Source organism: Procambarus clarkii, chromosome 86 (genome assembly GCF_040958095.1).
Source record: "Procambarus clarkii isolate CNS0578487 chromosome 86, FALCON_Pclarkii_2.0, whole genome shotgun sequence".
NCBI lineage: Eukaryota > Metazoa > Arthropoda > Malacostraca > Decapoda > Cambaridae > Procambarus > Procambarus clarkii.
This window is the reverse complement of record NC_091235.1, coordinates 8676326-8699145: the sequence shown is the minus strand read 5'-3', so window position 1 is coordinate 8699145 and position 22820 is coordinate 8676326. Positions and strand designations below refer to the sequence as shown.

Here is a 22820-nt window from a genome sequence, read left to right as displayed (position 1 = left end):
CCTTCCTCCCCAACACTCCACCTTCCTCCCCAACACTCCATCTTCCTCCCCAACACTCCATCTCCCTCCCCAACACTCCATCTTCCTCCCCAACACTCCATCTCCCTCCCCAACACTCCATCTTCCTCCCCAACACTCCACCTTCCTCCCCAACACTCCATCTTCCTCCCCAACACTCCATCTCCCTCCCCAACACTCCACCTTCCTCCCCAACACTCCACCTTCCTCCCCAACACTCCATCTTCCTCCCCAACACTCCATCTTCCTCCCCAACACTCCACCTTCCTCCCCAACACTCCATCTTCCTCCCCAACACTCCACATTCCTCCCCAACACTCCACCTTCCTCCCCAACACTCCACCTTCCTCCCCCAACATGCCACATTCCTCCCCCAACACTCCATCTTCCTCCCCCAACACTCCATCTTCCTCCCCCAACACTCCATCTTCCTCCCCCAACATGCCACATTCCTCCCCCAACACTCCACCTTCCTCCCCCAACATGCCACATTCCTCCCCCAACACTCCATCTTCCTCCCCAACACTCCATCTCCCTCCCCAACACTCCATCTTCCTCCCCAACACTCCACCTTCCTCCCCAACACTCCATCTTCCTCCCCAACACTCCATCTCCCTCCCCAACACTCCACCTTCCTCCCCAACACTCCACCTTCCTCCCCAACACTCCATCTTCCTCCCCAACACTCCATCTTCCTCCCCAACACTCCACCTTCCTCCCCAACACTCCATCTTCCTCCCCAACACTCCACATTCCTCCCCAACACTCCACCTTCCTCCCCAACACTCCACCTTCCTCCCCCAACATGCCACATTCCTCCCCCAACACTCCATCTTCCTCCCCCAACACTCCATCTTCCTCCCCCAACACTCCATCTTCCTCCCCCAACATGCCACATTCCTCCCCCAACACTCCACCTTCCTCCCCCAACATGCCACATTCCTCCCCCAACACTCCATCTTCCTCCCCCAACATGCCACATTCCTCCCCCAACACTCCACCTTCCTCCCCCAACATGCCACATTCCTCCCCCAACACTCCATCTTCCTCCCCCAACATGCCACATTCCTCCCCCAACACTCCACCTTCCTCCCCCAACACTCCATCTTCCTCCCCCAACACTCCACCTTCCTCCCCCAACATGCCACATTCCTCCCCCAACACTCCATCTTCCTCCCCCAACATGCCACATTCCTCCCCCAACACTCCATCTTCCTCCCCCAACACTCCACCTTCCTCCCCCAACATGCCACATTCCTCCCCACTTCAGTCGCATCACCTTGAGCAGAGGGAGTGGAGCTGTGCTCATCTCACATCAATATTACTCGCCTCATCCCTCCCCCCCCCAGATTAATCATCTCTTTGATGAGATTAATCTCTCCTGTGTCATGTGACGGTTCTGTTTCGTTTTCTTCATCAAAAAGTGATGTTTTGAGTGGATGAGAGATAGCAGATTGAGGAGAATTACTTATTAAACAATAAGGTACAAGAAGTACAATGAGTACAAGAAGGGATATCTTGAGATGATTTCGGGGCTTTAGTGTCCCCGCGGCCCGGTCCTCGACCAGGCCTCCACCCCCCAGGAAGCAGCCCGTGACAACTGACTAATACCCAGGTACCTATTTTACTGCTAGGTAACAGGGGCATAGGGTGAAAGAAACTCTACCCATTGTTTCTCACCGGCGCCCGGGATCGAACCCAGGACCACAGGATCACAAGCCCCGCGTGCTGTCCGCTCGGCCGACCGGCTCCCCAAGGGAAGCCAAGAGTATTTATCAAGACTATATAAGAGTATGATCAAGACTATATAGCTTAAATGTCTATATGATTTATATGATTCTCGGTCAAATACATTAATACATTTACTGATAAAACATGAGGACTCATAATCTCATTGTTCTCATAATCAATGAGAATATCAACTAGAGCTCTGAGGTGACACGAACCCGTGACCAGCGGATTGCCAGCTGCAACCTCTACCACTGTACCACCCTGACCTAATAAAAGTTATACAACCTGGAATTCTGCCGGATTAACGGGGAATCTGGAGTTAAATCACTCCCGTATTCCTCGTGTAAATCAAACAATAAACGCGTAGCCGGTTTGCAATGTGCAGGCAACAGCAGATCAATTACACACCTGCACATATGTGCGCATAAGTGGCTAACATGGCAATCAATCTAAGGCCCTCAAATCCTTTCAATTGCTGGATTTATGTTGACTGAAAATAGGATGGGATAAAAACCTGCCCCAGCTGCATTTCCATGCCCACAGCCCTTGCCTCACCTCCATACCCACAGCCCTTGCTTCACCTCCATGCCCACAGCCCTTGCTTCACCCCCATGTCCACAGCCCTTGCTTCACCTCCATGCCCACAGCCCTTGCCTCACCACCATGCCCACAGCCCTTGCCTCACCTCCATACCCACAGCCCTTGCCTCACCTCCATGCCCACAGCCCTTGCCTCACCTTCATGCCCACAGCCCTTGCCTCACCTCCATGCCCACAGCCCTTGCCTCACCACCATGCCCACAGCCCTTGCCTCACCACCATGCCCACAGCCCTTGCCTCACCACCATGCCCACAGCCCTTGCTTCACCACCATGCCCACAGCCCTTGCCTCACCACCATGCCCACAGCCCTTGCCTCACCACCATGCCCACAGCCCTTGCTTCACCTCCATGCCCACAGCCCTTGCTTCACCTCCATGCCCACAGCCCTTGCTTCACCCCCATGTCCACAGCCCTTGCTTCACCTCCATGCCCACAGCCCTTGCCCCACCCCTATGCCACAGCCCTTGCTTCACCACCATGCCCACAGCCCTTGCTTCACCACCATGCCCACAGCCCTTGCTTCACCACCAAGCCCACAGCCCTTGCCTCACCACCATGCCCACAGCCCTTGCTTCACCACCATGCCCACAGCCCTTGCTTCACCACCAAGCCCACAGCCCTTGCCTCACCACCATGCCCACAGCCCTTGCCTCACCTCCATACCCACAGCCCTTGCCTCACCTCCATGCCCACAGCCCTTGCCTCAACACCATGCCCACAGCCCTTGCCTCACCACCATGCCCACAGCCCTTGCCTCACCTCCATACCCACAGCCCTTGCCTCACCTCCATGCCCACAGCCCTTGCCTCACCTTCATGCCCACAGCCCTTGCCTCACCTCCATGCCCACAGCCCTTGCCTCACCACCATGCCCACAGCCCTTGCCTCACCACCATGCCCACAGCCCTTGCTTTACCACCATGCCCACAGCCCTTGCCTCACCACCATGCCCACAGCCCTTGCCTCACCACCATGCCCACAGCCCTTGCCTCACCACCATGCCCACAGCCCTTGCTTCACCTCCATGCCCACAGCCCTTGCTTCACCTCCATGCCCACAGCCCTTGCTTCACCCCCATGTCCACAGCCCTTGCTTCACCTCCATGCCCACAGCCCTTGCCCCACCCCTATGCCCACAGCCCTTGCTTCACCACCATGCCCACAGCCCTTGCTTCACCTCCATGCCCACAGCCCTTGCCCCACCCCTATGCCCACAGCCCTTGCTTCACCACCATGCCCACAGCCCTTGCTTCACCACCATGCCCACAGCCCTTGCTTCACCACCAAGCCCACAGCCCTTGCCTCACCACCATGCCCACAGCCCTTGCTTCACCACCATGCCCACAGCCCTTGCTTCACCACCAAGCCCACAGCCCTTGCCTCGCCACCATGCCCACAGCCCTTGCCTCACCTCCATACCCACAGCCCTTGCCTCACCTCCATGCCCACAGCCCTTGCCTCACCACCATGCCCACAGCCCTTGCCTCACCACCATGCCCACAGCCCTTGCCTCACCTCCATACCCACAGCCCTTGCCTCACCTCCATGCCCACAGCCCTTGCCTCACCTTCATGCCCACAGCCCTTGCCTCACCTCCATGCCCACAGCCCTTGCCTCACCACCATGCCCACAGCCCTTGCCTCACCACCATGCCCACAGCCCTTGCTTTACCACCATGCCCACAGCCCTTGCCTCACCACCATGCCCACAGCCCTTGCCTCACCACCATGCCCACAGCCCTTGCCTCACCACCATGCCCACAGCCCTTGCTTCACCTCCATGCCCACAGCCCTTGCTTCACCTCCATGCCCACAGCCCTTGCTTCACCCCCATGTCCACAGCCCTTGCTTCACCTCCATGCCCACAGCCCTTGCCCCACCCCTATGCCCACAGCCCTTGCTTCACCACCATGCCCACAACCCTTGCTTCACCTCCATGCCCACAGCCCTTGCCCCACCCCTATGCCCACAGCCCTTGTTTCACCACCATGCCCACAGCCCTTGCTTCACCACCATGCCCACAGCCCTTGCTTCACCACCAAGCCCACAGCCCTTGCCTCACCACCATGCCCACAGCCCTTGCTTCACCACCATGCCCACAGCCCTTGCTTCACCACCAAGCCCACAGCCCTTGCCTCACCACCATGCCCACAGCCCTTGCCTCACCTCCATACCCACAGCCCTTGCCTCACCTCCATGCCCACAGCCCTTGCTTCACCACCATGCCCACAGCCCTTGCCTCACCACCATGCCCACAGCCCTTGCCTCACCTCCATACCCACAGCCCTTGCCTCACCTCCATGCCCACAGCCCTTGCCTCACCTTCATGCCCACAGCCCTTGCCTCACCTCCATGCCCACAGCCCTTGCCTCACCACCATGCCCACAGCCCTTGCCTCACCACCATGCCCACAGCCCTTGCCTCACCACCATGCCCACAGCCCTTGCTTCACCACCATGCCCACAGCCCTTGCCTCACCACCATGCCCACAGCCCTTGCCTCACCACCATGCCCACAGCCCTTGCCTCACCACCATGCCCACAGCCCTTGCTTCACCTCCATGCCCACAGCCCTTGCTTCACCTCCATGCCCACAGCCCTTGCTTCACCCCCATGTCCACAGCCCTTGCTTCACCTCCATGCCCACAGCCCTTGCCCCACCCCTATGCCCACAGCCCTTGCTTCACCACCATGCCCACAGCCCTTGCTTCACCACCATGCCCACAGCCCTTGCTTCACCACCAAGCCCACAGCCCTTGCCTCACCACCATGCCCACAGCCCTTGCTTCACCACCATGCCCACAGCCCTTGCTTCACCACCAAGCCCACAGCCCTTGCCTCACCACCATGCCCACAGCCCTTGCCTCACCTCCATACCCACAGCCCTTGCCTCACCTCCATGCCCACAGCCCTTGCCTCACCACCATGCCCACAGCCCTTGCCTCACCACCATGCCCACAGCCCTTGCCTCACCACCATGCCCACAGCCCTTGCCTCACCACCATGCCCACAGCCCTTGCCTCACCACCATGCCCACAGCCCTTGCCTCACCACCAGGCCCACAGCCCTTGCTTCACCTCCATGCCCACAGCCCTTGCTTCACCTCCATGCCCACAGCCCTTGCTTCACCCCCATGTCCACAGCCCTTGCTTCACCTCCATGCCCACAGCCCTTGCCCCACCCCTATGCCCACAGCCCTTGCTTCACCACCATGCCCACAGCCCTTGCCTCACCTCCAAGCCCACAGCCCTTGCTTCACCACCAAGCCCACAGCCCTTGCTTCACCACCAAGCCCACAGCCCTTGCCTCACCTCCAAGCCCGCAGCCCTTGCCTCACCTCCAAGCCCACAGCCCTTGCCTCACCTCCAAGCCCACAGCCCTTGCCTCACCTCCAAGCCCACAGCCCTTGCTTCACCACCATGCCCACAGCCCTTGCCTCACCTCCAAGCCCACAGCCCTTGCTTCACCACCAAGCCCACAGCCCTTGCCTCACCACCAAGCCCACAGCCCTTGCCTCACCTCCAAGCCCACAGCCCTTGCCTCACCTCCAAGCCCACAGCCCTTGCCTCACCTCCAAGCCCACAGCCCTTGCCTCACCTCCAAGCCCACAGCCCTTCCCTCACCACCATGCCCACAGCCCTTCCCTCACCTCCATGCCCACAGCCCTTGCCTCACCTCCATGCCCACAGCCCTTGCCTCACCTCCATGCCCACAGCCCTTGCCTCACCACCATGCCCACAGCCCTTGCCTCACCACCATGCCCACAGCCCTTGCCTCACCTCCAAGCCCACAGCCCTTGCCTCACCTCCATGCCCACAGCCCTTGCCTCACCTCCAAGCCCACAGCCCTTGCCTCACCTCCAAGCCCACAGCCCTTCCCTCACCACCATGCCCACAGCCCTTGCCTCACCTCCATGCCCACAGCCCTTGCCTCACCTCCATGCCCACAGCCCTTGCCTCACCACCATGCCCACAGCCCTTGCCTCACCACCATGCCCACAGCCCTTGCCTCACCTCCATGCCCACAGCCCTTGCCTCACCACCAAGCCCACAGCCCTTGCCTCACCACCAAGCCCACAGCCCTTGCCTCACCACCAAGCCCACAGCCCTTGCCTCACCACCAAGCCCACAGCCCTTGCCTCACCACCAAGCCCACAGCCCTTGCCTCACCACCAAGCCCACAGCCCTTGCCTCACCACCAAGCCCACAGCCCTTGCCTCACCACCAAGCCCACAGCCCTTGCCTCACCACCAAGCCCACAGCCCTTGCCTCACCACCAAGCCCACAGCCCTTGCCTCACCACCAAGCCCACAGCCCTTGCCTCACCACCAAGCCCACAGCCCTTGCCTCACCACCAAGCCCACAGCCCTTGCCTCACCACCATGCCCACAGCCCTTGCTTCACCTCCATGTCCACAAAGAGGAAACATAAATGCACACCATATAATTTAGCAAGAGCCGAGGCCAAGAGAGGATGAGTGCTTCAGAAGACAGATGGAGGCAACCTACAGTGGTGGGGGCTCCTTCGTGCCCCGTACGCCCCTTGTTTCAGGAAAATTCCCCACACGCTGATAAATCCAAGAGAGGCTATTGAATTACTCGGACTATCCACCTGAAAATGTCCGCCTCAAGGCTGAGCTGGCCTCCTCCAAGCACCAGATACCAGCAAAACAAACAGCAAGCGTGGACCACCAACTCCAGCGCGGGCGTCCTTTGAAGGGCCAGTGACGTCACAAGCGCGTTTGTTTACAATGCAGGATGTTTACGTCAGGGGTTCCGGAACCTGCCGCGTGAGGGCGCCTCCACACTCCTTCAGAGCCTTCACCTCAAGGAAAACTAAACCAGTTTTAATTCCATGGGAACCTAGTCATGCAGGAATCTATGGAATATGCAGACTAACTAGCCAGAAAGGACTTTAAAAGGTTATAAATGTTAGTATCCCAGCCATCACTAAACAAAAAAAGTACTATAAAAGGAGTGGAAACGACTCGTGCGGGAACACAAAGCCCTCTCTCTAACACACACACACACACACACCATTCGTTGCCGGGTACAGTGATGCTACTGGGTACAGACCCGTACCAGGGACTGGGGGGGTGGGGGGAGATATAACAGACTGTAACTATGATACACAAATGTACGGGGAGATTTAAACACTAAACATGGAGAACGAGAACACATGACCCAACAGACATTCCCTCAACCTCGTCTGTAATTAATTCCAGGAACTGAGAGGTCGGCTATAAAACGACGCTGTCACTGGTAGATGGAGGAAGAAAGTTCTGCTTCATCCTGAGTGTAACTCTAATAACATTAATTCCAATGAGCAGATCAATAAAATAGCAAAGTTGTGGAAAAAAAAAGAACTGCAGCAGCTCATGGATCACAATTAAACTTTTCACTGACAGATGGAGATTAAGTCCTGTTTGCAAGGATATCTTGAGATGATTTCGGGGCTTAGCGTCCCCGCGGCCCGGTCCTCGACCAGGCCTCCTTTTTGTTACACATTCCCCAGGAAGCAGCCCGTAGCAGCTGTCTAACTAAACTAACTAAAAGAAATGTTAAGCCTTGGCAGCATTATTTTCCAATAAATGAATAACTACACAAACATCGCTTATCCAGCCCGATTTGCCAGTCCGTAAAAACTCCAATCTCATAACCCAATCAGAAACGTATTAACCCAAGCAACCCACCTAACCCCATCGAGTCCGATGCATAGAAAACCAACATACTGGCGAGCTGTTACTTAGCATAACAGGCTGCATTGTTAACGTTTGTTCCCAAAACGTTAAAAAAAAAAAAGTGACCTACAAGTTGAGAGGGCGTGTTGGAGGAGCCGTGGACCCCTGGGAATAGAGGTGGACGAGAGGCCAGAGAGGCCAGAGAGGTGGACGAGAGGCCAGAGAGGTGGACGAGAGGCCAGAGAGGCCAGAGAGGCCGGGTAGTGTTGACCTCCAGCGTCATGAAGGTAGTTGTTGTTGTTGTTATAGATTCAGCTACTCGGAACAAAAAGTTCCAAGTAGCACGGGCTATGGTGAGCCCGTATGGAGGTAGAGGTATATACCCGCCTGTGCTTACTCACGTGGCCTTTAGCGTTATGGGGGTATTGAGCAAGACCTCCACAGCTGTTATGCTGCATTGTTGTCAAACAATGGAGGCTTCCTGCAACCTTCCAGCGGGTCATCACATATGGTGAAATTCTACTGTCACACACACACATGGGATGCTCTGGGATGCTCCCGTACGCAGGTTCGAATCCTCGTCACGGCCCTTGTGGTTTTGTTCATTTAAATTCTACTGTGTTTTTTTTTGTCCGGGACAGGAAGCTTGTGTGTGTATATATGTGTATACTGCATGCTTGTATCGGGGTGCCCCCAAAGTCGTATTACTGACCCTAACTAGGATGCAGCCCGACTACAGTTGTGTTACTCCGGGGTACCTATTTACTGCTAGGTGAACAGCTGCATCAGGTGAAAGGAAACGTTCCCAACTATTACTCTCCCGCCCGCGAACCGAATCCGGGATCCCGGATTTCAAGTTGAGAATAAAGTCGACTGTACTAAGACACCCCAGCTCCTTCTTATATCCCAGCTCCTTGTCCTTATAACCCAGCCCCATGTCTTTATATCCCAGCTCCCAACCACTGTGAACTGGTCGCCCCGTCGCCCTAGCAGCTGCGCCCTCATCTCCCCACTATCCCAGCATCATCTCGTCGAAAAGAGTTACGTTAAATCATTTTTTTACCAAATTAAAAATATTACAATTAAACTGTACCGTCAGAGACGACAAACCACCATTCCTTGCAACGTATCTTCCCCCTCCCCTTACACAGGGACAATATCGCAAGCATATTTATAGGTAAAATTTTGTGGCAACCCCCAAGATCCCGGCAACCACAAGATTCCAATAACCCCAAGATCTGAAGATAAAAATTTTCCTCCACCAAAAATAGAGGGATCATGACTCTTGATGCTCATGATGGGGATAATCCATTGTCCTGGTGGTGTGGAGGTGCAGGCGAGGCTGCCGGCCAGCAGACACTACCTGGGAAAGGATCCCTGAACACTGTATGATTGCGTGCAGCCGTCGAGAAGGATAAACAGGGGCGTGTGCAGGGGGCGAGTAGCGGTCCTGAGTGGATATAGGGACGCTATTTAATATAAACTCTCCAATCGAGTCTCACCGCTATATATCGTAAGTTGCACTTGTGACAAGAGGTCTGACCAGGCACTCCCGAGGTCACTCAGGAGGGCCACACATTACAATATTATGAAATACAAAAAAATCTCACCAGTAACTCAATTTTATGGTTCCACAAAAATCAACACAGGAGTCAGACCCCCAACACCACACCAGGGACCTCTAGGGGCCGTGTGACGAGTCAGACCCCCAACACCACACCAGGGATCTCTAGGGGCCGTGTGACGAGTCAGACCCCCAACACCACACCAGGGACCTCTAGGGTCCGTGTGACGAGTCAGACCCCCAACACCACACCAGGGACCTCTAGGGTCCGTGTGACGAGTCAGACCCCCAACACCACACCAGGGACCTCTAGGGGCCGTGTGACGAGTCAGACCCCCAACACCACACCAGGGACCTCTAGGGTCCGTGTGACGAGTCAGACCCCCAACACCACACCAGGGATCTCTAGGGGCCGTGTGACGAGTCAGACCCCCAACACCACACCAGGGACCTCTAGGGTCCGTGTGACGAGTCAGACCCCCAACACCACACCAGGGACCTCTAGGGGCCGTGTGACGAGTCAGACCCCCAACACCACACCAGGGACCTCTAGGGTCCGTGTGACGAGTCAGACCCCCAACACCACACCAGGGACCTCTAGGGGCCGTGTGACGAGTCAGACCCCCAACACCACACCAGGGACCTCTAGGGTCCGTGTGACGAGTCAGACCCCCAACACCACACCAGGGATCTCTAGGGGCCGTGTGACGAGTCAGACCCCCAACACCACACCAGGGACCTTTAGGGTCCGTGTGACGAGTCAAGACCCCCAACACCACACCAGGGACCTCTAGGGGCCGTGTGACGAGTCAGACCCCCAACACCACACCAGGGACCTCTAGGGGCCGTGTGACGAGTCAGACCCCCAACACCACACCAGGGACCTCTAGGGGCCGTGTGACGAGTCAGACCCCCAACACCACACCAGGGACCTCTAGGGTCCGTGTGACGAGTCAGACCCCCAACACCACACCAGGGACCTCTAGGGGCCGTGTGACGAGTCAGACCCCCAACACCACACCAGGGACCTCTAGGGTCCGTGTGACGAGTCAGACCCCCAACACCACACCAGGGACCTCTAGGGGCCGTGTGACGAGTCAGACCCCCAACACCACACCAGGGACCTCTAGGGTCCGTGTGACGAGTCAGACCCCCAACACCACACCAGGGACCTCTAGGGGCCGTGTGACAAGTCAGACCCCCAACACCACACCAGGGACCACTAGGGGCCGTGTGACGAGTCAGACCCCCAACACCACACCAGGGGCCTCTAGGGGCCGTGTGACGAGTCAGACCCCCAACACCACACCAGGGGCCTCTAGGGGCCGTGTGACGAGTCAGACCCCCAACACCACACCAGGGACCTCTAGGGGCCGTGTGACGAGTCAGACCCACAACACCACACCAGGGACCTCTAGGGGCCGTGTGACGAGTCAGACCCCCAACACCACACCAGGGACTAGGGGCCGTGTGACGAGTCACACCCCCAAAACCACACCAGGGGCCTCTAGGGGCCGTGTGACGAGTCAGACCCCCAACACCACACCAGGGACCACTAGGGGCCGTGTGACGAGTCAGACCCCCAAAACCACACCAGGGGCCTCTAGGGGCCGTGTGACGAGTCAGACCCCCAACACCACACCAGGGACCTCTAGGGGCCGTGTGACGAGTCAGACCCCCAACACCACACCAGGGGCCTCTAGGGGCCGTGTGACGAGTCAGACCCCCAACACCACACCAGGGACCTCTAGGGGCCGTGTGACGAGTCAGACCCCCAACACCACACCAGGGGCCTCTAGGGGCCGTGTGACGAGTCAGACCCCCAACACCACACCAGGGACCTCTAGGGGCCGTGTGACGAGTCAGACCCCCAACACCACACCAGGGGCCTCTAGGGGCCGTGTGACGAGTCAGACCCCCAACACCACACCAGGGACCTCTAGGGGCCGTGTGACGAGTCAGACCCCCAACACCACACCAGGGGCCTCTAGGGGCCGTGTGACGAGTCAGACCCCCAACACCACACCAGGGACCTCTAGGGGCCGTGTGACGAGTCAGACCCCCAACACCACACCAGGGACTAGGGGCCGTGTGACGAGTCAGACCCCCAAAACCACACCAGGGGCCTCTAGGGGCCGTGTGACGAGTCAGACCCCCAACACCACACCAGGGACCACTAGGGGCCGTGTGACGCGTCAGACCCCCAAAACCACACCAGGGGCCTCTAGGGGCCGTGTGACGAGTCAGACCCCCAACACCACACCAGGGACCTCTAGGGGCCGTGTGACGAGTCAGACCCCCAACACCACACCAGGGGCCTCTAGGGGCCGTGTGACGAGTCAGACCCCCAACACCACACCAGGGACCTCTAGGGGCCGTGTGACGAGTCAGACCCCCAACACCACACCAGGGACTAGGGGCCGTGTGACGAGTCAGACCCCCAAAACCACACCAGGGGCCTCTAGGGGCCGTGTGACGAGTCAGACCCCCAACACCACACCAGGGACCACTAGGGGCCGTGTGACGAGTCAGACCCCCAAAACCACACCAGGGGCCTCTAGGGGCCGTGTGACGAGTCAGACCCCCAACACCACACCAGGGACCTCTAGGGGCCGTGTGACGAGTCAGACCCCCAACACCACACCAGGGGCCTCTAGGGGCCGTGTGACGAGTCAGACCCCCAACACCACACCAGGGACCTCTAGGGGCCGTGTGACGAGTCAGACCCCCAACACCACACCAGGGGCCTCTAGGGGCCGTGTGACGAGTCAGACCCCCAACACCACACCAGGGACCACTAGGGGCCGTGTGACGAGTCAGACCCCCAAAACCACACCAGGGGCCTCTAGGGGCCGTGTGACGAGTCAGACCCCCAACACCACACCAGGGACCTCTAGGGGCCGTGTGACGAGTCAGACCCCCAACACCACACCAGGGGCCTCTAGGGGCCGTGTGACGAGTCAGACCCCCAACACCACACCAGGGGCCTCTAGGGGCCGTGTGACGAGTCAGACCCCCAACACCACACCAGGGACCTCTAGGGGCCGTGTGACGAGTCAGACCCCCAACACCACACCAGGGACCTCTAGGGTCCGTGTGACGAGTCAGACCCCCAACACCACACCAGGGACCTCTAGGGGCCGTGTGACGAGTCAGACCCCCAACACCACACCAGGGACCTTTAGGGTCCGTGTGACGAGTCAGACCCCCAACACCACACCAGGGACCTCTAGGGTCCGTGTGACGAGTCAGACCCCCAACACCACACCAGGGGCCTCTAGGGTCCGTGTGACGAGTCAGACCCCCAACACCACACCAGGGGCCTCTAGGGGCCGTGTGACGAGTCAGACCCCCAACACCACACCAGGGACCTCTAGGGGCCGTGTGACGAGTCAGACCCCCAACACCACACCAGGGACCTCTAGGGGCCGTGTGACGAGTCAGACCCCCAACACCACACCAGGGGCTAGGGGCTGCACTAGCACCTGGGTAAACATCAGTCTTTGTCTGGAAGAGTCTATTGTTTAGTTCATAAAGCACTGCAGCTCTCAGGCGGCAAGTTCCTGCTGTCTATTGTTGTTGTTGTTGTTGGGTTAACAGTTGTATTATGATTCCCAAGGCGCCTCGCCGGGCCTGTGAGAGACCTATGGCCCCCAGTGGGTCTGTGAGAGACCTATAGCCCCCAGCGGGTCTGTGAGAGACCTGTGGCCCCCAGCGGATCTGTGAGAGACCTGGCCCCCAGCGGGTCTGTGAGAGACCTATAGCCCCCAGCGGGTCTGTGAGAGACCTGTGGCCCCCAGCGGGTCTGTGAGAGACCTGGCCCCCAGCGGGTCTGTGAGGGACCTGGCCCCCAGCGGGCCTGTGAGAGACCTATGGCCCCCAGCGGGTCTGTGAGAGACCTGGCCCCCAGCGGGCCTGTGAGAGACCTATGGCCCCCAGTGGGTCTGTGAGAGACCTATAGCCCCCAGCGGGCCTGTGAGAGACCTATGGCCCCCAGTGGGTCTGTGAGAGACCTATAGCCCCCAGCGGGTCTGTGAGAGACCTGTGGCCCCCAGCGGGTCTGTGAGAGACCTGGCCCCCAGCGGGCCTGTGAGAGACCTATGGCCCCCAGCGGGTCTGTGAGAGACCTGGCCCCCAGCGGGCCTGTGAGAGACCTATGGCCCCCAGTGGGTCTGTGAGAGACCTATAGCCCCCAGCGGGTCTGTGGCCCCCAGCGGGTCTGTGAGAGACCTGGCCCCCAGCGGGCCTGTGAGAGACCTATGGCCCCCAGCGGGTCTGTGAGAGACCTGGCCCCCAGCGGGCCTGTGAGAGACCTATGGCCCCCAGTGGGTCTGTGAGAGACCTATAGCCCCCAGCGGGTCTGTGAGAGACCTATGGCCCCCAGCGGGTCTGAGAGAGACCTATGGCCCCCAGCGGGTCTGTGAGAGACCTATGGCCCCCAGCGGGTCTGAGAGAGACCTATGGCCCCCAGCGGGTCTGTGAGAGACCTATGGCCCCCAGCGGGTCTGTGAGAGACCTATGGCCCCCAGCGGGTCTGTGAGAGACCTATGGCCCCCAGCGGGTCTGTGAGAGACCTATGGCCCCCAGCGGGTCTGTGAGAGACCTATGGCCCCCGGCGGGTCTGTGAGAGACCTATGGCCCCCAGCGGGTCAATGAGAGACCTATGGCCCCCAGCGGGTCTGTGAGAGACCTATGGCCCCCAGCGGGTCTGTGAGAGACCTATGGCCTCCAGTGGGTCTGTGAGAGACCTATGGCCCCCAGTGGGTCTGAAAGAGACCTATGGCCCCCAGCGGGCCTGTGAGAGACCTATGGCCCCCAGCGGGTCTGTGAGAGACCTGTGGCCCCCAGCGGGTCTGTGAGAGACCTATGGCCCCCAGCGGGTCTGTGAGAGACCAATGGCCCCCAGCGGGTCTGTGAGAGACCTATGGCCCCCAGCGGGTCTGTGAGAGACGTACTGTTGGTGAGGAAGGGAGGTCACATTCCAAGACGTGTTGACTTGGAACTCCCTCGAGGGAGAGTACCTCATACTTCTCCCTCCACACACACTGCTCCCTCCACACACTGCTCCCTCCACACACTGCTCCCTCCACACACTGCTCTCTCCACACACTGCTCCCTCCACACACTGCTCCCTCCACACACTGCTCCCTCCACACACACTGCTCCCTCCACACACACTGCTCCCTCCACACACACTGCTCCCTCCACACACACTGCTCCCTCCACACACTGCTCCCTCCACACACACTGCTCCCTCCACACACACTGCTCCCTCCACACACACTGCTCCCTCCACACACACTGCTCCCTCCACACACACTGCTCCCTCCACACACACTGCTCCCTCCACACACTGCTCCCTCCACACACTGCTCCCTCCACACACACTGCTCCTTCCACACACACTGCTCCCTCCACACACACTGCTCCCTCCACACACTGCTCCCTCCACACACTGCTCCCTCCACACACTGCTCCCTCCACACACACTGCTCCCTCCTCACACTGCTCCCTCCACACACTGCTCCCTCCACACACTGCTCCCTCCACACACACTGCTCCCTCCACACACACTGCTCCCTCCACACACACTGCTCCCTCCACACACACTGCTCCCTCCACACACACTGCTCCCTCCACACACTGCTCCCTCCACACACTGCTCCCTCCACACACTGCTCCCTCCACACACTGCTCCCTCCACACACTGCTCCCTCCACACACTGCTCCCTCCACACACTGCTCCCTCCACACACTGCTCCCTCCACACACTGCTCCCTCCACACACTGCTCCCTCCACACACACTGCTCCCTCCACACACTGCTCCCTCCACACACTGCTCCCTCCACACACTGCTCCCTCCACACACTGCTCCCTCCACACACTGCTCCCTCCACACACACACTGCTCCCTCCACACACTGCTCCCTCCACACACTGCTCCCTCCACACACTGCTCCCTCCACACACTGCTCCCTCCACACACACTGCTCCCTCCACACACTGCTCCCTCCACACACTGCCCCCTCCACACACTGCTCCCTCCACACACACTGCTCCCTCCACACACTGCTCCCTCCACACACACTGCTCCCTCCACACACTGCTCCCTCCACACACACTGCTCCCTCCACACACTGCTCCCTCCACACACACTGCTCCCTCCACACACTGCTCCCTCCACACACACTGCTCCCTCCACACACTGCTCCCTCCACACACTGCTCCCTCCACACACTGCTCCCTCCACACACTGCTCCCTCCACACACACTGCTCCCTCCACACACTGCTCCCTCCACACACTGCTCCCTCCACACACTGCTCCCTCCACACACACTGCTCCCTCCACACACTGCTCCCTCCACACACTGCTCCCTCCACACACTGCTCCCTCCTCCACCTCCTCCCCAACCCCACATTACCCTCACCTCTCCCCTCCTTTCAACCATTTCTCTCTCCCACCCACTCCCTAATCATCCAACTTCTCCCTCTCCCGTTTCCACCTCCCATTTCCCCCTCCCAGTCTTTCCCTCCCCCTGAAAACCCTCCATAGTAATAATGACTCCCAGTTCTTTTTCCCCCACGGATATCTCAACTTCAAGATTGTCCAACTGATATCTGCAGGTAGCTATCCTTATTACCTCAGATCGGTACCAGATCAAATATCAGATCGGTATCAGATGTATCAGATCGGTATCAGTATCTGTCAGCATTAAACTGCATCTGCCAATCTTTAGTTCATTTTAAAAGTCCTATCAAGACCGTCTTGTTGCAATTTTGTAGTCCTCGTCTGAATTCATTATTCGCGCTCTTTTTTTTTTGGTTGGTATTGTCTGTAAATTTGCAAATGTTGCTGCTCAGTCCTGGAGTGTAAATCGTTTACATATACGGTCAATAACGGAGGACCCAGGATTGAGCCCAGGGGCACTCCACTTACAACAGTTACTCACTCATTTTATTTATGCTAACTGTCTGCTTTCTAGTAAATTACAAAGCCCTAATCCAACTTAGGATATTCCTTCCTCACCTGGGGCTATCTGTCCCAACTTTAGATAACACCTCACACATCTCTCTCTCTCTTTCTCTCTCTCTCTCTCTCTCGTCTTCTCACACACCTGACAAGCTCTGATCTTCGCCCACACACCTGTCACTCTTTGATCTTCCCTCACACACCTGTCACTATCAGATCTTCCCACACACCTGTCAGTGCCTGATCTTCAGACACTAGAGCAGAACATATCTAAAACCAATAGATAGGTAAATATTGTACAGTATTTAGTCTTAAATATAACTGCCTTAAAATTTAATAATATTATATTCTTATTATTAAATAATATTTACCAATAACAATAATATTAATACTAAATTTAGTCTTAATATTTAGTAATAAATAGTTGAATAATGTGTCTTATTCTGTACTTTAAATTTACATATTTTGTCAAATTACAGCAATATTGTATCATTCGTGTTTGTAATGTCTCAAACTGAAGCCAGCCGAGACTACAGCACAGGATACAGACACTAATGCTACTCTCCGAGTTTTTATATACTTGATACAGAGGATGGGCGAGAGGTATGAAACGGTTACCGGAGACGCATGCATAAGTCTACTAAGGCGGGTTCAAAGAGCCGAAGCTCAACCTCCTCTGCCCCTCCGCAGCAAGCACAAATAGGGGAGTATAAGGTATGTGTGTCGTTCAAGCACTCAGGCAAGACAACTGCCAAGTGGTTCATTACCAGAGAGCGACACACGCACACACACACACACACACACACACACACACACACACACACACACACACACACACACACACACACACACACACACACACACACACACACACACATAGGGTATAGACTCATTCCTCTCAATGTTTGCTGACGACGCCAAAATTATGAGAAGGATTAAGACAGAGGAGGACAGCTTGAGGCTTCAAGAAGACCTGGACAAGCTGCAGGAATGGTCGAACAATTGGATGTTAGAGTTTAACCCAAGCAAATGTAATGTAATGAAGATAGGAGTAGGAAGCAGGAGACCAGATACAAGGTATCACTTGGGAGATGAAATACTTCAAGAGTCAGAGAGAGAGAAAGACCTGGGGGTTGATATCACGCCAGACCTGTCCCCTGAAGCTCATATCAAGAGGATAACATCAGCAGCATATGCCAGGTTGGCTAACATAAGAACGGCCTTTAGAAACTTGTGTAAGGAATCTTTCAGAACATTATATACCACATATGTCAGACCAATCCTGGAGTATGCGGCTCCAGCATGGAGTCCATATCTAGTCAAGCATAAGACTAAACTGGAAAAGGTTCAAAGGTTTGCCACCAGACTAGTACCCGAGCTGAGAGGTATGAGCTACGAGGAGAGACTACGGGAATTGAACCTCACTTCGTTGGAAGACAGAAGAGTTAGGGGGGACATGATCACCACATTCAAGATTCTCAAGGGAATCGACAGGGTTGATAAAGATAGGCTATTTAACACAAGGGGCACACGCACTAGGGGACACAGGTGGAAACTGAGTGCCCAAATGAGCCACAGAGATATTAGAAAGAACTTTTTTAGTGTGAGAGTGGTTGACAAATGGAATGCATTAGGAAGCAATGTGGTGGAGGCTGACTCCATACACAGTTTCAAGTGTAGATATGATAGAGCCCAATAGGCTCAGGAACCTGTACACCTGTTGATTGACGATTGAGAGGCGGGACCAAAGAGCCAGAGCTCAACCCCCGCAAGCACAGCTAGGTGAGTACAACTAGGTGAGTACACACGTACCAAAGCTACAGAGTTAACTACCAGTTTGGATCTATTTAAACAAGGTCTTCTACGGGCGAGGAAAGGTGTGGAAATAATATATGTATGAAGGTTTCAGACGCGGGTCTCTGTACCTCGTCGTGTGTAGGGTCTCTGTCAAGGTCTCAAACACCACTGAATCACAGTATACACTCACACACTCACACTCTCATGCCCTCTCTCTCTCTCTCTCACACACACACACACACTGTCACAACGTGTAATTGTCTTCAGTCTACACCAATCCTTTGTATACTGTTTGGCTCTTACGTCTGTGTAACCCAGCTGACAGCGGCTGTACTACCACAATACACAGTGGCCGCCGGGCGCCTGAGATCAGTACTTACCGCGAGGGTATTCGTTTCCGCGAAGCGAGATCGGAGTCGGTGCAGGAGACGGAGACGCGGCACATGGACTCGATGTGGCCCATCTCGTTCTTGGCGGTGCAGGTGTAGATGCCGCCGTCGGTGTAATCGGCGTTGCGGATCACCAGCGTGGCCACGCCGTCCACGTCGAGGTCGAAGGAGTGCTTGCGGGAGGGCCTGATGCGCTGGCCGTCTCGGTGCCTAGAGGCGGCGGCGGAGGCGGGAGCAAGCAGTCAGCCAGACAGCACAGCGTGAATGTGCAGCGGCGAGAAGAAAGGAGCGAAAGAAACAGGTTAAACAGCTGAAGGAAGTGATCACTGAATGAAGAGCTGTCGAAAAATGAATGAAACAGTTCCTAAAAGCAAGAACAACCCACAAGAAAAACATCTAGAGTAAAATAAAGATGGGGAAACAAAAGTTAAAATGAAGACGAAAAATCAGGAGAAAACAACAGTAAACAAAAGATAATAACAAAAAGAACAACAGTTAAATCAAAAAAAGAAAATAAGCACATTTTACATAAGAAAACCCTTCAAGGAGAAGGAGAACTGGACGAGGATCAATACTGGACGACAAGGAGTGCCAATAATAAAATTAAGACACGTAACCGGGGCTCCTCATACAAGGGTGAAGGGACCCTCCCCAGCTCGAGGAAATACCAGAGGAGGGCCCCTGCCCGCTGTAAACCGCGTCCAGTATACATAGTCTACACAAATATAGGTCGGAAGTGCCACGAGTGGCTCATAACATATGGTTTACACGAAGTAATGGAAATAAAGTTATGTGAAACGCGAAGAGAATTAAAATGGAGGAGCGATAGACAACTCAAGTATTTATCAAATAAATAGTAAAAACTAAGGACAAATAAAAGATAAATGGAAAAATAGCGGGTCAACAAATGTGGAAGAGGTGGATAAACTTGTAAAGCAACTTTAGAAATACAGAAGAGCTAACAGAACATAATAACACAGTCGCATGCAGCATCCATAAGCAAAGTACATATCAAGTTTAACAAAGCACTAAGATATCTAATTAAATCGCTACAAACTATTCTGCAAATTCAATTCTATTCTCTAGCTAACGATGGCAACAAACTATGTTGAAGACAGTGTTACCAAAAGAGTGAAACAATGGAGGTTCTGTATTCCCTCCTTGAGGGAGACCAACCCACTTACTTTCTCCCGCCTTCCAGCACCGTCCTGGCCACCACTCTGAATGGTCATTGTGCTCCACGGCCACCCTCCCTCTCTCTCTCTCCACCAACCCACCTCCTTTTCCCCCCTCTCCTTACCATGATCTTTCCCTTACCATGATCTTTCCCCTCCCCATTAGACTATCAGAGCCCAGCTGCTGGGTGTTGGACATACCAGACGACGCCGATGGTGGGGTAGGCCTCAATGACTGTCTGCATGGTGATAGTGGAGCCTTCGCGGGCGCTCTGGTCCTCCAACTCCCGCAAGAACATCGGCGAGATGTATGATCTGTGCAGACAAGTAAAGTCCAAACAGTTACGTTCCATCAAATTAACTTTCGATGTGACTTACGTTATATCTCAAATTCCCTGCTAATTTGCATGTATATGCGACTTTTGAGATCAAATCAGACACCTATCGTGAAGAACACGCAAAGTACACTTGATCGACTATGCAGCGGAGACTGATTTACCTTAGGCCGGAGTCGACTATAAGGCGGCAGCGGCAGAGGACGGAGCCGTAGGGGTTGACAGCGCAGGCAGAGTAGACGGCGGCGTCGTCGTGAATGGAGCTGGAAATCTCCAGAGTATAGAAGTGGCCGTCCTCCTGCCACATGGTGTGACCGTCTGCGGGTAGACACAACAAGGTGAAGACAAGTTCTTTGATGCTGAGCGGTGGCAACACGTCCTGGGTCACTCTCCCAGACGTGCGTTCTGGGTCACTCTCCCAGACGTGAGTCCTGGGTACCACCAGACGTGCGTCCTAGGTCACCACCAGACGTGCGTCCTAGGTCAACCCAGACATGCGTCCTGGGTCACCACCAGACGTGCGTCTTGGGGTCACCACCAGACGTGCGTCCCGGGGTCACCCTAGACGTGCGTCCTAGGTCAACCCAGACATGCGTCCTGGGTCACCACCAGACGTGCGTCTTGGGGTCACCACCAGACGTGCGTCCCGGGGTCACCCTAGACGTGCGTCCTAGGTCAACCCAGACATGCGTCCTGGGTCACCACCAGACGTGCGTCTTGGGGTCACCACCAGACGTGCGTCCCGGGGTCACCCTAGACGTGCGTCCTAGGTCAACCCAGACATGCGTCCTGGGGCCGCCTGGCGGTCCCGCCGCCCTGCTCCAAACATTCTCTCATAGATCCCTCACATTATAGTGACTACATGGAGTAGTCAACATCTACTACTCGGTCAACATCCCTCAACAGTACACCTTACCACGCCTAATATTACCATAATTCAGATGCAATCCACAATATCGTGGCTGACATCACGTTCACAATAATCATCCATGGGCCTGGTTGGATGTCTGGCATTTTCCAGGTCCGAGATCGAATCTCAGATTATCCTAGTGAATGAAATTCATATTATTCATTTATCATTGACCTGTCTTCACACCAACGATGTGAAGACATTCTACTCACCCGAGGGAGTTATCAAGGGAAAGCGCCAAGCTATTACGACTATACAGCACTGGGAAGGGGTCAGGATTAGGATTTTGGAAGGGACGGGGGGAAGGAATGGTGCCCAACCACTTATTGACAGTCGGGGATTGAACGCCGACCTGCACCCGAGAAACAACTTACTAAAAATAATTCCACCCAACTATTATTAAATCGAAATATTATTCAATCAAATTCAGCATTAACGATCAACGTTACATTTCTCAACTGACTGTCAGAATTACAGTTCGTTTCAGTATAACACTTGGCAAAATAACTGATCGAAGTTAGTGATCAGGAGCCGAAGTTATATTCACAACCACCACCCCCCCCCCCTGGTCGAGGCCTGGTCGACGACCGGGCCGCGGGGACGCTAAGCCCCGGAAGCACCTCAAGGTAACCCCCTCTGACCACACAGATAAACATGCAAGAGCGCCGATCAAATCTAAAATAATTGAATCAAAGAACCAAAGAAATGAATATTTGAAATGGCTTCGGGAAGAAATCTTATATAACTAATAAACGAACGACATACGGGCCGGTATCTTGTCCATACTAGCTGGTATGTTGTCCATAAGGGCCGGTATGTTGTCCATAAGGGCCGGTATGTTGTCCATACGGGCTAGTACGTTGTCCATACTACCTAGTATGTTGTCCATACAGGCTGGCATGTTGCCCATACACAAGTGATAGTTCACGTGGGTAAAGTACTGACCGTCGGGAGAAATAGCCTCGTCGTCCTTGTACCAGGAGACCTGTGGCCTGGGGATGCCCACGATCTGGCAGGTGAGGCGGACGGGGAAGCCCACTTGGACACGTCGATCTCGCAGTCGCATGGTGAACTGAGGGGCCATGCTGGACACCAGGTCGAGGCGGGAGAGCGCCAGCAGGTTGCTGCGGGGAGCGGCACACACACACATACTTTACACAAACAAGGCCAAATATTGGTATCATTAAGAGGCACTCCATTCACTACAAGCGCCCCTGACCCGATTGGTAGATCATGGGTCTTGTCTCTTAGCCCCCTTCAGAGAGTCCCAGGGCCAGATTCACGAAGCAATTACGCAAGTACTTACGAACGTGTACATCTTTCCTCAATCTTTGACGGCTTTGGTTACATTTATTAAACAGTTTACAAGCATGAAAACTTGCCAATCAACTGTTGTTATTGTTATAAACAGCCTCCTGGTGCTTCGGAGCTCATTAACTGTTTAATAATTGTAAACAAAGCCGCCAAAGATTGAGAAAAGATGTACAGTTTCGTAAGTGTTTGAGTAACTGCTTCGTGAATCTAGCCCGAGTTTCTTACAGTGTTCTTAATATCTCGTTATTAATTTGGGTGGGTATTAGCCGGACGACAAAATGCACTAGAGTTTATGGAACTCTCCCATGTGTGGGTTGGGTGCCTAATTTTCAGCAAGGAT

At 55.5% G+C, this 22820-nt stretch overlaps 1 protein-coding gene across 13 annotated transcripts in view; it reads right to left on the bottom strand.

The window, feature by feature from the left end:
- LOC123769197 (titin homolog) overlaps positions 1-22820 on the bottom strand; it is a 755105-nt gene that overhangs the window by 508465 nt on the left and 223820 nt on the right. For all 13 annotated transcript variants that reach the window (XM_069317102.1, XM_069317100.1, XM_069317097.1 and 10 more), the window contains 4 exons: positions 22112-22290; positions 20421-20574; positions 20123-20236; positions 18738-18956 (listed from right to left, as the gene is read on the bottom strand). In XM_069317102.1, coding sequence (XP_069173203.1) covers positions 18738-18956; positions 20123-20236; positions 20421-20574; positions 22112-22290 — 666 coding nt within the window. The remainder of the gene's footprint in view (positions 1-18737; positions 18957-20122; positions 20237-20420; positions 20575-22111; positions 22291-22820) is intronic.